Source organism: Neolamprologus brichardi, chromosome 10 (genome assembly GCF_056152115.1).
Source record: "Neolamprologus brichardi isolate AB-2024 chromosome 10, ASM5615211v1, whole genome shotgun sequence".
NCBI classification, from domain to species: Eukaryota; Metazoa; Chordata; class Actinopteri; order Cichliformes; family Cichlidae; genus Neolamprologus; species Neolamprologus brichardi.
In genome coordinates, this window is record NC_142113.1 from 24,928,188 (window position 1) to 24,942,835 (window position 14,648).

General features: G+C 38.8%; 1 protein-coding gene across 1 annotated transcript; it reads right to left on the minus strand.

The window, feature by feature from the left end:
* Window positions 1-712: 712 nt before the first annotated feature.
* On the minus strand, window positions 713-14,068 carry sar1b (secretion associated, Ras related GTPase 1B). The gene is made up of 7 exons (XM_006785029.3): window positions 13,888-14,068; window positions 9,979-10,054; window positions 5,153-5,272; window positions 4,798-4,863; window positions 4,508-4,611; window positions 2,752-2,883; window positions 713-2,469 (listed from the first exon to the last, which is right to left on the minus strand). The coding sequence occupies exons 2-7, from the start codon at window positions 10,034-10,036 to the stop codon at window positions 2,353-2,355; spliced, it is 597 nt and encodes a 198-aa protein (XP_006785092.1). The 5' UTR covers window positions 10,037-10,054; window positions 13,888-14,068; the 3' UTR covers window positions 713-2,352.
* Window positions 14,069-14,648: the final 580 nt, after the last annotated feature.

The window sequence follows — 14,648 nt, forward strand, 5'->3', positions numbered from 1 at the left end:
ATCAGTTAATATTGGTGGATTGACACTTTTACTTGAATAAAAGGGACGAAATTGGACCATTACATAAAAAAAGGAAAGGAAAAAACTTCGCACCTGACCCTCTCAGAATCAAGTGTTTTTTGTGCAATGTCTTAATTTACCTCAGAGATAAGTGAGGTATAAAAATGTAGGCCTTTTATGGACTATAACTCATTTTGACTACTACTCGTCTCACAAAGTGATATTGGCCCTTGAAAGTTGACCTCAAATTAAGATTTTAGCCAGTGAATGATCAGAAAAGGGATAAAACATCCAGGGTACCAATGTTAGTTTCTATTATTCTACATCAGACATTAATTTGGTGCCGTTAAGACTGGCAAATCCCATGACACCAATACTGGTTACAGAAATAAACAATGAACAAAAACAAGACTAGATTTATCATTTAGAACATGACACTTGGAGAGATTTGACTGACTAGGTTGCAGGGCCTCAATGAGTTTTTCAGCCCCTTGTCTCCCCTGAACTAAAGTTATGAAGGCTCTCGAATGTTATTAACTCACAAAAATATAATGTGAATTAAAAAGAACCACATCTGGAAAATGTTGAAGAAGAAAAAATCCATTGATTTATAAGGCGCTTGGGTGTGAAGCACCAATTGATTGCTGATGGAAAAAACATTAATATTAAAGAAAAGTGGGGGGAAAAAAGGAGTCTACATTGGGGATCAAGGTTTAGCCTGTTATTCATTGCAAACATTTATTACATTTCATATGATGCAAACAACAGTAAGTCCCACCCTTGCTGGAATAGCTCATCATCTTGTCATGAGGGAATTAAAGAGACACAAAGGGACAGGGACAGAAAAAAAAGTATGTATTATGCGCAATTCCATTGTTTCCTTACAAAATAAAAACAAAAACATAACAATCATCTCATAGTGAATTTTGGCATCTCCTTCTCTCCTGTTGTATTGTGGAGTAATGGTAAATAAAACAAAAAACTCAAAAGAACAAGGCATGCATAATAGTATCTGGTAATGCACATAGATCAAAGGATACCACTTATAAATACAAAATCCATGTACGATGTTTGTGTACATTTCATATATATGGTCCCTTTCTTAGGTGTCTTAAGCCTATCTACCTGTTCCCACTGTGGGACGTGTCTTCTGCTTGGTCACTAGATTAACCCTGTGAAAAGGTCTGAGCAGGAACGTACATCTGTAGTATGAACTTCTAACAGTGATGACTACTAGACGTTACATCTGGCTGTTTATTTTATTCCTCGCTTCATTTCTTACTGCATGTTATTATAAAGATATTTATTGCAAAGTTCATTTAATTTATTTAAATAGTCTTCCTTGCATCAACTGACCATTGTGCTACCTACACAATTTCAAACCTTATCAGAGTTACAGCCAGTATTACTTCTATTAAAACGTTCCTCTTGTTAGTTATGTTACCACCCCATGCTTCTCTTATGTAAATTTAAGAAAGAAAAAAAAGAGAAAAAGAAAGGGTGGGGGGGGGGGGGGGGGGGTGTTGTTGACTATTTTGACTCAATATAATTTGACTGTGCCCACAAAGACTGGGATGAGAGTATTTTAACTTCCAAATAACCTAAAGAAACTCATCACATTTCTGATACACCAAAATCAATGCACTGTTCCATTTTAATAAATGGGTAAAACAGCCACATGTATAGAGTGGGGGGTGTGCATGTGGCCACTTCAGTTATTTATTGAAACCATGTGGGGAAAGCAAAAAAACCAAAACAAAAACACTGCGATTAAATACGATGTTGAATGTCTTTACTGTTAAAAAAGTGTACTGCAATGTATACAACTATGTTGCTCTCTCTCATTGTTTAACATGTTGTTGAAGAGGGGGTGGGTGAGAGGCATTGGATTGTTGATTATATAAATGGAATCATGTACAGTTTTACACTTATAATGCATCTATCATCATTATCAACAGATCGCAGGGAGCGAGGGAGAAAGGGGCAGCAAAGGACAGACAACATAGAAAAGATTCATCCGCTTGAATTTGAACACCCTTTGCTGTGGAACCAATGCTATGTTACTCTTTCAAAGAGAGGGGAAGAAAAAAAAAAAGCGAGAGATGGAAACAACTGTGTTCATGTACAGGTATGAATGCTGTAAGTGCAGAACCAAATGTTCGACCAATAAAAGTCTATTGGGATCAAGTTGTACTGGTTTCTCTGAAGGTGGATGTAGACTTGATTAACCGAACGTGGGGCTGAGCATGATGGTACTGGTGGCAACGGTGGGCGACTCGAATGGTTGGATTTAGCGCTCGCCCTGATAATCGTGGTGGTGGTGGTGTCAGCGTGTCACGGGGGTTGGCTTCTTTAGTCGATGTACTGGGAGAGCCAGCGGAAGCCCTCGCCGTAGCCCTGCCTCTTCAACACACTGCACATGAACACCTCCAGTGGTCTTGTGTTCAGCTCCTTCAAGGGAACGTTGCCCTGAGGACGGAAGAAAAAAAAAAAAAAAAGAAGCAGAAAGAAAAATTAAACCAAATCCACTTTGGGACCACAACACATTGGTACAAGGCTCATTTACTGTACATGATCCTCTATGTCTTTTACATTGATGAAATATCTGACATGTTATGCAAAAGAACCAGGCAGGGATTTATCTAGGACTGCTGGTCCTTTCATATTTTGATATATTAACTTATATTATTTTTTTTCTGTTCTTCAGCATTTAGAGCTTTAAAGCCTTGGTTCACTTGGACGGGGTCTCACCTTTCCTGTCGTCTGTCCGTACAATCCGAAGATTTCCCTCAGCCTCTCCTCGCTGATGGCTTCTGGCCTGTCAATCTTGTTGCCCAGGATCAGAATAGGCACATTTCCGATGGTCTCATCTGTCATTAATGCCTGGGTGGGTCAATGAGAGTGACAACATGACGTATTGGTAGGTAAAGGTAGATTTGGAATCATATTCCAAAAAGTAAGACAATGCGCTACACATTTAAAATTCATCTCAAACAATGGCTAATAAATTGTTGTACATTGTCTGACAGTGTGGGGTAAATTTCTTATTCACTATTTTTGTCTGACCTGTCAGAGACCACAGATAAGGAGCAGCCTTTTAGCTAACTCTGGTATATTTACATTGATATCTTCAATAATATGCACCGTCCCTTCTAAATTAAAGGGAAAAAATAAATTCACGAGCAGATTTATTTAAAAAAAATAAAATAATTAAATGCGGTGTTTGAATGAAGAGTTTATGGCTATTATAATTTTTTTCTAGTAAGTTCTCACAGTTATTGCTTTGATTGTCCTCTAACTGACTAAGTTATATGTAACTAGTAGACAGTAGTAGCCTTTGAATAGCATGAGTTTTTAGTGACTTGAAGTCAGACAGGAGACCACACTAACAATGGGAATTGGGGCTGCATGTGCCATAACCCATAGGCTACCGTGTGTTAGAGCGTAGTAGCTCATTTGGCTTATGAACCATCACTGTTCATAGGTTACTGCCTGTAAAACTAAAATGTGACCTTGAACACAGCTGGTGTGAATTTAACCAAACTCGCACACAAGTTTGGTTAAATTCGTTCCAATACAAGGAGGAGGAGTGATTCTTATAGCCATGCCAGGTCACTGATCATTCAGCCAGATAAGTCCATTTAAAAATTACATTTAAAAAAGCCAGCAAAAAACATGCTTTTGTGAAACACAATTAGAAAAATAAAGAGTGTGATTAACATTTTCCTGTAACTCCTAAAATACAAACAAAACATTTGACTGGCCAAAGTTACACTTTGTCATTTAGAATTTGCTCAGTTTTAGATGTTCTGTGAGCAGCTTTTGCCTTTCAGACTATTCTAAAACTGGTAAATTAGTTACCAGAAATATCCCTTTGGTCTGCTAGTTGAAAAGTAGATTAGAACATGTAGGGAAGAGAAATGAACTCCTCTCTTTTAAGAAGCGGGGCTAGAAGCAGATTTTTCAGAAACATCCGAGACATATTAGATTAATGCACCACAAACTGAAACCCTTAAAAAACATTTGAATAAAGAAAAACTGCCATACTGTTTTGTGTAATCTAGCATAATTCCCATAATATTGGTACCCATTGGGCAAACAATTGTGATCAATAATATTGTGGTGACGCTTTCATACAAACACTTTTTTCAACACGTTTCCTTTTTCTCTTATTTTTAAAATAATTATTAATTATATTTTGTTCTTTTTCTACATGATTTACTTGTTTTATGAAAGAAATAATCCCTTTTATGAGTAGTCCTTTAATAATCCCTTTGTTGGCTGGTCTTTGTATCTTTATATGGATTTACTGGGGAAAAACAAACCAACTATTATCTCCTCTCATTTTTTTCTCAAATTGCATAATGATCAAATACATGTGGTAAAAGGTAACATGCACAATGAATAACCAAAACTTCACTTATTTCATTCTTTGTTATTATACTAAAAGCTGTCAAAAACTACGCTTAGCGGTGTGATGATGACCACGTGTGTTGCGGGTACTTACATCAAGTTCTGCTTTTGATTCACCCAATCTCCCGAGGTCTGCACAATCCACAAGGAAGACAATGCCATTGATGGCAGGGAGGTAGTTTTTCCACACCCTGCGGGCTAAGTGAACAAACAAATTTTTAAAAAAAAAAATCTTATTTGTCAACTTCTCTTCTGTTTTAACCTTGGGCTAACCAGACTGAAAACTGAAGTACATTAGCCATACAAATTAATATTGTTGTTCCCTTAAAAACAAAATGCAATCAGTAAAATACAAAAACTATCAGAACACACACACAGACACACCTTGTGCGTGGCCTCCAAGGTCAAAGGTGGTGAAAGTCATACCAGCAATCGTCAGCTCTTCTGAGGCTGGAGGGGAGGAAATGAATTAGTCAAGCACCTCAAAAGATACTGAAAAAACATCAGTTTAATGCAATTCCATATGGAATATCCAAGCACATGTTACACATAGGTACGTTACATTTATGATATTACATCCAATCAACAGCATCTGCTTTAAAAGTGTCTGTTAACAAGAAAACAGATATAAATGTCTGTAAAAGCTGCCTCCATTTCTTTGTATTGACAGTCTTTTGACACATAACCGAATGAGCATGTGTGAACGTGCATGCGTGTGACAGAGTAAGCACCAACTCACTTGGGTGTAAAGTTGGCACATGCTGTCCCAATCTGTCATCTTTGAGCATGTGCAGTAGCGTCGTTTTGCCAGCATTGTCCAGGCCAAGAAATACTAACTTGCCGGATTTCTTATACAGTCCTGAAAGAAAGCCAAAAGTATTTCAGAACACAAGCCTGTACGCTACTACTCTTTTTTTAAGTTGCTGAATCACATTATATTTCACATTATATTTTTAAAGCAAATCAGTGACACTAAACAAAGGCTGTCAAGCTCAGACCTGTTCTTAGAACTACAGGGGATATTTAATCCACATAAGTTTATATAAATCAGAACACCATTTTGGTTTTCTCAAATTCACACAATGATTATTTAAAAAGAAGTGGTTAGTTTCCAATTTGATGGACTGATTTGACTATTTTTCTTTTTTTCCTTTCTTTACATTTAAAAAAAAAAAAAACAACTTTTCTCAAAAGGTAAAAGGTGCAAAGTTATGCCACTCCTTGATCAACTTTCCTAACAAGATTACAAGCCTTTGTGTTTACAACTCTGAGTCAGCATAGTGATACTTGGTGGATTTATAACATTTCTGAGTCAGTCAGCTGGATGACATCATTACTCACAGCAGCACTATGCGACCTGTCTAACTGGGAGAACAAGAACGCCCGTTTCATATAAGCAGTTCGAACACAGAAACTAGAACAGCACACCCTGGGGAAAAGAGCTGCTGGTACACATTTCAAATGGACACTCAGAGAAAGAAAAGACGGGGAAAAAAAGAAGGGTGGAAAATTCTGTCATGTTTCTGAGAGATGTATCCTTTATGAGGCTTTCATGTTTACGCAGCATGTGGACATCACTGAAAGCTTTAAGCTGAGCGACTTTCAGGGACCAAAATGGCAATGCCATAACCCATAGGCTACCGTGTGTTAGAGCTCTAACCAGGAACTAAAGACATACACTGAAGCAATAGAAAGAATTTGAAAAATGATGACCACTTCAAAAAATGGTGATACAATCAAAAGTGTAAGACTGTAAAAATGGATGTTAGAACGTGAAACAAAACAAAGCATTTTCCTGACAAGTGCTGCAGCTGAAAAATATTTTATGAACAACAATAAAATTTTGCAGCGTGGATTAGGAGATAATGAGTGAGGATGTACCAATCCAACTTATTCCATTTCTAATTTGATACCTTACCTTCAGTTATATTTGATATCAGATCTCAACTAAAGCTGTACTACCCACTGTGTCCCTCTTATGTCAACAGGGTCAGGATTGAATAAATGGCCCATTATACCTGATGTCTCCCTAGCAAATGGCGGCAGACGCCAGAGGTGACGTTTAAAACATGCTTTGGTGCATTTTTCCTGGTCATGCACCTCTCAATTTTTTTTTACCTTGCATGGAGGTGCAGACAGGTTGAAGACATACATGTGCAATCCTGTCAGTTTTTAACCACCATTTCATATATTGGTGCAGAAGCTCAGAGATATCCATATTACACAGAGGGGGATGCTGCAACAGCCTGGAAAGATCAGACTTTCTGTGTGAAACTTTGGAAAGGTTTTGCCTGAGGGACAACACCTATTTGTTTAGGTGCATATTGCAGCGAGTCTCAAGCACTCTCAGCCAGTATATATAGTCCTCACGTCACAGCTGACTTCAGGGCTGGACTGGGCATTTTGACTAGAGACCGACCCACCCACCAGGTATTAAAGCCATAAAGCCTTGAATGAAAATAAACGCTGTTGTGACAGTGATGTACACTGTCCTGTTGGTATATGTATGATTTCTATACATTTTACGTCAGATAAAAACTTTGGTTGTAAGATTCAGATAATTATTTATTAAAAGCTAGACATTTTACATGAGAATAAGAAAGAAAAGTATTTCTTTGTGCCCCCCTTTCCCTGTTAATGCCCTACCTGGCCCCTGGCAAAACTTTGCTAGACCTGCCCCTGCACAGTTACCAGCTGTCAGCTACTTAGAAAAGGATCCTGGTATTATTTGTCTCTCAGAAACAGTTCATAACTTCCCTTCAACTCATTCATGTCACCTAAAAAGGTAAACCTGTTTCTCCTTCACCTGTTCAGCTCTGATGATTCAGTAAGGACATCTCCTGACCACATATCCAAACTGATATCATGACCAGTAGCTTTTACAGCTGTGGCTCCAGCAAACATCAGCTGATACTAGAAAGTAATATTAAATAAATTCTAACAACAGCTGATCACGCTTAAACGTGCTGCTGTTGTTTAGCACGATATCCGCTGGTTTCCTCTTTCTGGCGCAAAATGGGAGATAAACAAACGAGAGACGGGACTTGCATCAGAAAAGACAATCAGCTGATCATTGATCAGATTCATGATTGAAGCAGCAACACGAGAGGGATGGGGAGAGAATGAGAGAAGAAGAGGCAGTTGACAGCGTGAAGACACAGAATAACTCCAGCTTTGCGTCTTTTTCCATTCTAGCTGAAGTACGGGATAAACTGTGTTCCTTCTCAGCTCAATACGAAACACGTAATATTTTCTCTGAATACGAGACGATTACGTTTTTTTACAGGACGATTGGCAACTCTACTAACTAACCTTATGAATAAAAAAAAAGTTCACTATCAGTAACATCATAGCACCCACCCAGCTGTATAGAAACTCCATCATGCTAGCCAGTACGCAGTACGAGTTATTGGAACTGACTGTAAAAAGTCAGCACAACGAAAATAAAATACACCTAAACTTGGTTTATATCTGACCCAGATAGACTGCAGGTCATAACTTCTTACCTGAAGTTTACCTGACACTCAGACAGGCGGCCGCCTCGAGTCTCTCCTCCTCCTGCCTCCCCTTTCCCTCATCCACCTGCTGGCCTCTGTGGAAGCTCCGCCATAGCCACCACCAAACAACTGAGTGATTTTTACACTTCAGCCAGCATCTTTCCCTGAAAATTTTCAGTTTTAAAAATTGGGCCGACATCCAAACAGATCAGTGCATCCTGAGTTTGTGTCTGTATACTCCCACATTTGTGTCTGGGAGTACAAACTAAACTTTTTAAAGAGAAATTTTGCTTCTTCCCGTTACCGTCTACGATAGCAGAGAGGGATTTCTAGTCACAAAGCGCAGTATTGTACACAACAGAAATCCAAGGTATGGGGAGTAAAAACTTATTCTTTTTTTGGTGGTGGTGGTGGTGGGGGGTTAAGCTGTATTTTCCTAGGGATTCTATATGTGTAGTTTCTAGGCCGTGTGAAGACTAATACCTCACCCAGGAGGTGTCCAGGAGGCATCCTTGTCAGATGCCTGAAACACCTCAACTGACTCCTTTCAATGGGGAGGAGTAGCAGCTCTACTCTGAGCCCCTCCCGGATGGCCGAACTTCTTACCCTATCTCTAAAGGAGAGGCCAGCGGCCAGCCACAACAGACCGGTACAGCATCTGCATCACTGCAACCACAGCAGCAATCCATCTGTCGATCTCCCGCTCCCTTCTCCTCACTCATGAACAAGATACTTGAACAGCACATATAACTGAAGGTGGGTATCAAGATACTTCAATCTCCACTTGGGGCAGGAACTCCTCCCTGACCCGGAGTGGGCATTCCGCCCTTTTCCGACTAAGGACCATGGCCTCAGATTTGGAGGTGCCGATTCTCATTCACAGCGCTTCACACTCGGCTGTGAACTGCTCTAGTGCAAGGTGGAGGCCATCACCCGATGAAGCCAACAGAACCACATCATCTGTGAAAAGCAGTGATGAGATTCTGAAACCACCCAGGTGAAAGCCTTTCGCTACACCATGAACAGAATCAGTGACAAAGGGCAGCCCTGGTGAATCCCATCACCACGAGTCCGACTTAATGCCGGTTATGCAAACCAAGAGCTGGTCCAGTGTTCCATGACCAGGATGAAAACCGCATTGTTTCTCCTGTATCCGAGGTTCGACTAACAGATGGACTCTCGTAACACTAATCTGCCAAGCGGCAAGCAGATCAGTGTTAGTCAATATTCAAAAAGGTAATTTCACTCCCAGGAGAAAGTAATTAATTTTACTCGTAACATTACTTTCATGTTACTGTAACATAGCTGAAATGCATTGACTCATAATTACCATTTAACAATACAAACAGAGGCTACAGTTTCATACACCAACACAAATCGCTATCCTAATAAGGTCACACAGATAAGATAAGATAAGATAAGATAAGCTTTATTAGTCCCACACGTGGGGAATTTGTTTTGTTACAGCAGAAAGTGGACAGTGCAAAGTTACATAGAAAAATTAGAAAAACACTGGAATAAGATAATGATAATAATATGATCTTTCTCTCAGTGTTTAGGTATGAACACAAAACTGACAACACAAAGCAAAGATGAACACCAGCACAAAGACACTTCAAAGTGATCAACGCAGTAATTCTATTGTTGAAACGGAGGCTGCAGCCTGTCTGCTCATCAGTTTGTTACCTTTGAAATTTAGGGTCTGTCTGGCTGGGTTGGGGTTAGCAGTCACTCAGCTTTAACATCACCCTGCGTTCTTGGCTAGCTTAGCGTTAGCATGCTGTCTGACTAGATGCTTGCAAAGAGTCGACGCTGTGTTAGCAACATAATGCAGGTGTTTATGTCCTAGATGCAGTTTCCAGTTTACCATTGCATTCTCATCCTATTGTGCAATAACAATAAACGTAATGTCATATCCACAATATAGACTGTGTCACTATTTGCAAGTGCAAGAACCGATAACTGGATCGATAGACAAGCAGACCAACGAGACTAACAGTTCCCAGTAGTCCAAGGAAATGGACAACTGGGAACCGGTTCTTAATTCCCATCCCTAGTTGGTACTCACCTAAAAACTGTAGTACGCTATTGAAACCGCTAGAAATCCACTCCAATAGGAATGACATATCCGGAGCTGTTGAATCCTGAAAAACAACCCCACCCCCCAAAAAAGAGGATTCAAAACAAAGGAAAGAACAAATTAATTCACAGAGAAGGGTATTTTCCCCCCCTTGGACTGATAAGTGCTGTAAAGTGAAGCAAAATTCAGTCCTCCCTTTTATTTTCCTTCTGCATAAAGAAGATTTTAGTGGCCCTGGAAGAGAATTTAGCCTCTGTGTGTGTGTGTGTGTTCTTTTTGGGGGGATAAATATATGGTACTCAGATTGGAAATTTAAACTACACTTTCTAGAACCTTTTGTAATTGTGTCTTACCTTAATTTATTTAACTTCTGCACCAAAGGAAATTTATTCTGCTAAGTTAAAGAAAATATCTTATCTGATTCAACAGTACTTTTCAAATTTTATAAGTTGTAAAATTGTGATTTTGTTTTTTTTTTAATAGGGCAAAAACCAACTTGCAAAAGTATCTGAAAACATTAAGTGATAAACACAATTAAAGGGTAACACATAACTTAAGAACTAAATATGCCAGTTGCATCAACCTATCACACAGATACTAGCAACTGCTGATAAGAACAGTGAGTGCCTTTCTACAGCCAATGATTATCTTGTTCCAGCAGGACAGGAGATTCAGAACCCTGATCACATACCATCTGACAGTTTCTTGACAGACAACATGAGCTTTAATCTGAAAATTATGCCGTCTAAGACGTTCAAATGGGGGTAGCCTAATTGTTGTCCAATTTAAAAAAAAAACCCAAAATAAACAGACTCAGATAACTACTATAAGTATGAAATCAATAGGTACCAGTTTCTGTTGTGTAACAGATGTTTTTTTTCTTCTTTTTTTCTGGGTAAGACACATTCTTACAGTCTTCATTTTTCATTTCTACTTCACATAAGCTTTTTTGTCTCCCATTTAAGTGACCCAATCAAATATGTGAGTGCTATGCTTATGACGTCCAATAAAAGGGAGGACAGAAAAAGCAAACATCCACTCTCCAATAAGAAGTTTTTGCACTCCATTTCCAACTTCATCTCATTTTTCAATCCTCTGCACACTGATCACAGCATCACAGCAAGGTAAGCTGGTACAGACCTCTGGCCCCAATTACGTAACATGAAAACAACTCCAGGGCTAAAGTATAAGGCTGACAAAGGTCAAGATCATGCAAATACAGGTGAACTACACGTCAGCTGGTGCCACACTGTGGACCGATATACTCCCATGCCTGCCTCAGTGACTGTAAAATATTCGGCAAGCAAAAGATGCATGTGGCTATAAAAAAGCTTGCCTGAAGGCTGCTGCCTTACCCTGTTTCAACTGGATCTGGCAGTGTCGTTTACAAGATGTGCAAACTGATCATCAAGCATGACCAACTGCTACTACTAGGGTCTGAAATGAAAAGCCAAATGCCAACAGATCTTCTGTTTGGTCGGTAAATCTCAGAAGACTTTCTGACACACTGACGGGTAAATATTTGCCCTAAAACATACACATGAACAACTGTAAAAGACTATGCTGAGGCTCTACTACATTTTGCTGTTGTTGACTTGCTCTGTCATTTGCCGTCTGTCTCAGAGTCCAATGAACAATGACAATATTCTAACAAGAGCTCACCCAAACCAAACGGTAGCCCTAAGAAAGACACAGACACTATCAAACTAAAGGGAAAATAGGAATGGGTCTTTAGAGTAAACAAATAAAAATGTAATGCAAAGATGAAGGTGAATTACTCTGATCAAATTGATTATCCATGAAGGTTTCCGAACCATTACAGCCTTGGTCCCCACTTAAGATGTCAGCGTTACCTGTGTTATCTTAACAGAAGTTTATGAATTTTCCTGGCCATCTAATAGACAACAATTTTCCTTAAAAGAACACCCCCTAACAAACAACTTCTTAAAAATCCATGCTCATGTCATACGATTGAGGAAAAGGCAAAAACTATTAGGTGGGCCTAGGGCTGTGCGATATGACCAAAATCTCATATCCCGATCTAAAACATCTATCGTCTGATAACGATATAAATCACAAAAATTTAACATTTTCTGTAAATTCTGTGAATCTCCGGTAGCTGAAGTGTTTCCAGCTGGGCGTCATATCTGGAAGAAACTACACATTTTTAGACATAGGTTGTAACGGCCGCCGTTTTCTTTGCAGCATGCTGCAGGGAAAAGCCTGTTCTAACGTTTGAGTCTAAGGTTTATTTTTTAGCACCTGACGGCTCTTTTTTGCTTCTCATCGGTAAATACTCTGCATACTGTTTCACGTGATTCAGTTTATTTTGAAAAGTCTCAACAGGATCTTGAGCTTTATTGTGAAAGGTTTATGTGGAAAATAAACAAACGGACACGGTTTTACCATCGTTGTTCCTAATGACAATGCATAAAAACAGGCACTTGTCCGTCCATAGTGTGGTTATATTAAATATAAGAGAAAGAGAGAACTTTAAGAAATTAATATAGCCACTACAGTGACCATAAAAACGATGAAAAAATATTGCCGTAAACAGTTTATTTTGCAACACCAGGAAACAAACGATAGCGTAAAATGAAACGATAGATGTTTTTATATCGTCATCCGATATATGTCGTTATATCGAACAGCCCTAGGTGGGCCCCAAACTTTTCACATACATTAAGTTTCTTTTTGTTAGTTTGATTTATTTTTTACTTTTAAATATGCTCAGTAAAATTTTGTGCTCAATTGCTCAGTACTTTGAGAAATTATGTTTTGAAATTAGTTGTTACATATATTAAAATAGTTACGCTACCAATGTTCGCTTTTGCAAAGTTACGTGAAACAACAAGGCAATTAATTTCATTGGCCACTATATTTTCTCTATATTTATTTGTCTCCTTTGCCTTGAACTTTTAACTTGTGACAACAAAAAAGATGACTTCAGGAACTCGTGCCCTCAAAGAAAAACTCGTTATAACTAAGATGTCTATTATAATTAAATCTGACATTTAAATACACTGCAATAACGCTGAGTCAACATTAAATGGGTAAGAGGGGTGTCTTATCAAAAATCGTCACCCATGTACCTCAAACACTAACGTGATCTACCTCTTGAACTCCTAGTTCAGCGTGTTAGTAGCAAAGTGCTCATGTCTTAGATAAAGCCTATCAGAGCAGTGTGTTACCAAACTAAGATGGGGTACATTTTCTCCTCTGAGAAGATATGAATTAGTATCACATTTAGGTTTCAGGCAGTACCTGTCAACTAACATAACACTGCAAAGACAACGAATGCGGTTTGACTCGGCTGTCAAAATCCCCGGGTTATAACAGCCAGTATCGACGTAGCAGTGAAGTGAGCTAACCTCCAATATGACGGCTAATGTTACAGCAATTGATGGTCTCTGCCAGGTTATACTTCAGCCAAAAAACTACAACGAGGACTGTATTTAAGAATACCAACAAACCATGCCACGCTTATATATATATTGGTTAAATATAGTTTGAAAAGAGAAGGCGAGGCCGGCTAACCGGCTAGCAGGAAGCTTCTAGCTACGTGTCATATTCTCTATCACTTAGGCGACGTTGCATCGATGGCTACGTTAGCTAACTAGCAGTTAGCTACAAAAGCAGCTCTTCGACGTGCTAAAACCATGGAATTTGTGCAATACTCCGACTGTTTTTCAACTCTGAAATAAGCACCAATGTTTAAATAAATATGACAATGGGTCAAGTTAAATGTACACCCCACTCCCAGCGCCGTAACAGTAAACTTGGTGTAAGAAATGCTAACGTAGCAACATTAGCAGCCGGGAGAAATTGCTAGCCTAGATGTCGAACGTTTACGGGACTCTTTTCAGATATCAAGTACATTAAACAAAAAAAACTTACCCGTTATCTAGGTGTAGATTAATATAATAAGTATGTTCGCTCTAATACTCATGTAAATTGGTCACTTGCTCAAACCAACCAGAGACCCTGCAAAATGCCAGGTCCTTCTCTCCTCCTTCGTGTTTTGTTACTGAGCCACGACACTGCAATGGCTGTCCAGCAACTCCCCGAAAACTCTGCCCTGCCGCTTCCTGTTTATGTTTCACAGTCATCTTTCCGGCAGGGGAACTAAAATCTAGCTCCGCTCTGGATTTCTTTTTATTTCAGAGCCAACATGGACACATTTTGCTCATTTTTTAAATTAAATGATTTCATCGGTGTGATGGTTTGCTCCAAGTTTTCATATTATTATAGTCAAATAATCTCGTTAGGCAAGTCCATGTCAGCTCTGATATGAAATACTTTGTTTATCTCATATTTAGAAAATAATTTGTTTAAAGCAGTACAAATTAATAGTAAAATAATAATAAGAAAGAAAGAAATGGAAAACTATACTAATAAAATCTTGCACTCTATTCAGGAGGTGCAGAAGATAGTCCTGGGCACTGGGCACATTCTGAGGAGGACTTTATCCATCAAGTGAATCATCACATGATATCTCATAGTAGTTCTAAGTTGAAGGAATAAACTCAATATCATGAGTGAACAGAACAGGATTTTAAGCATGATAAAATATTAATATTAATAAAAATACCCGTCAGATACTTTCTCTATGAGGCAGGTGTATTTTATTATAGAGGGTTATGTTATGAAAAATACCC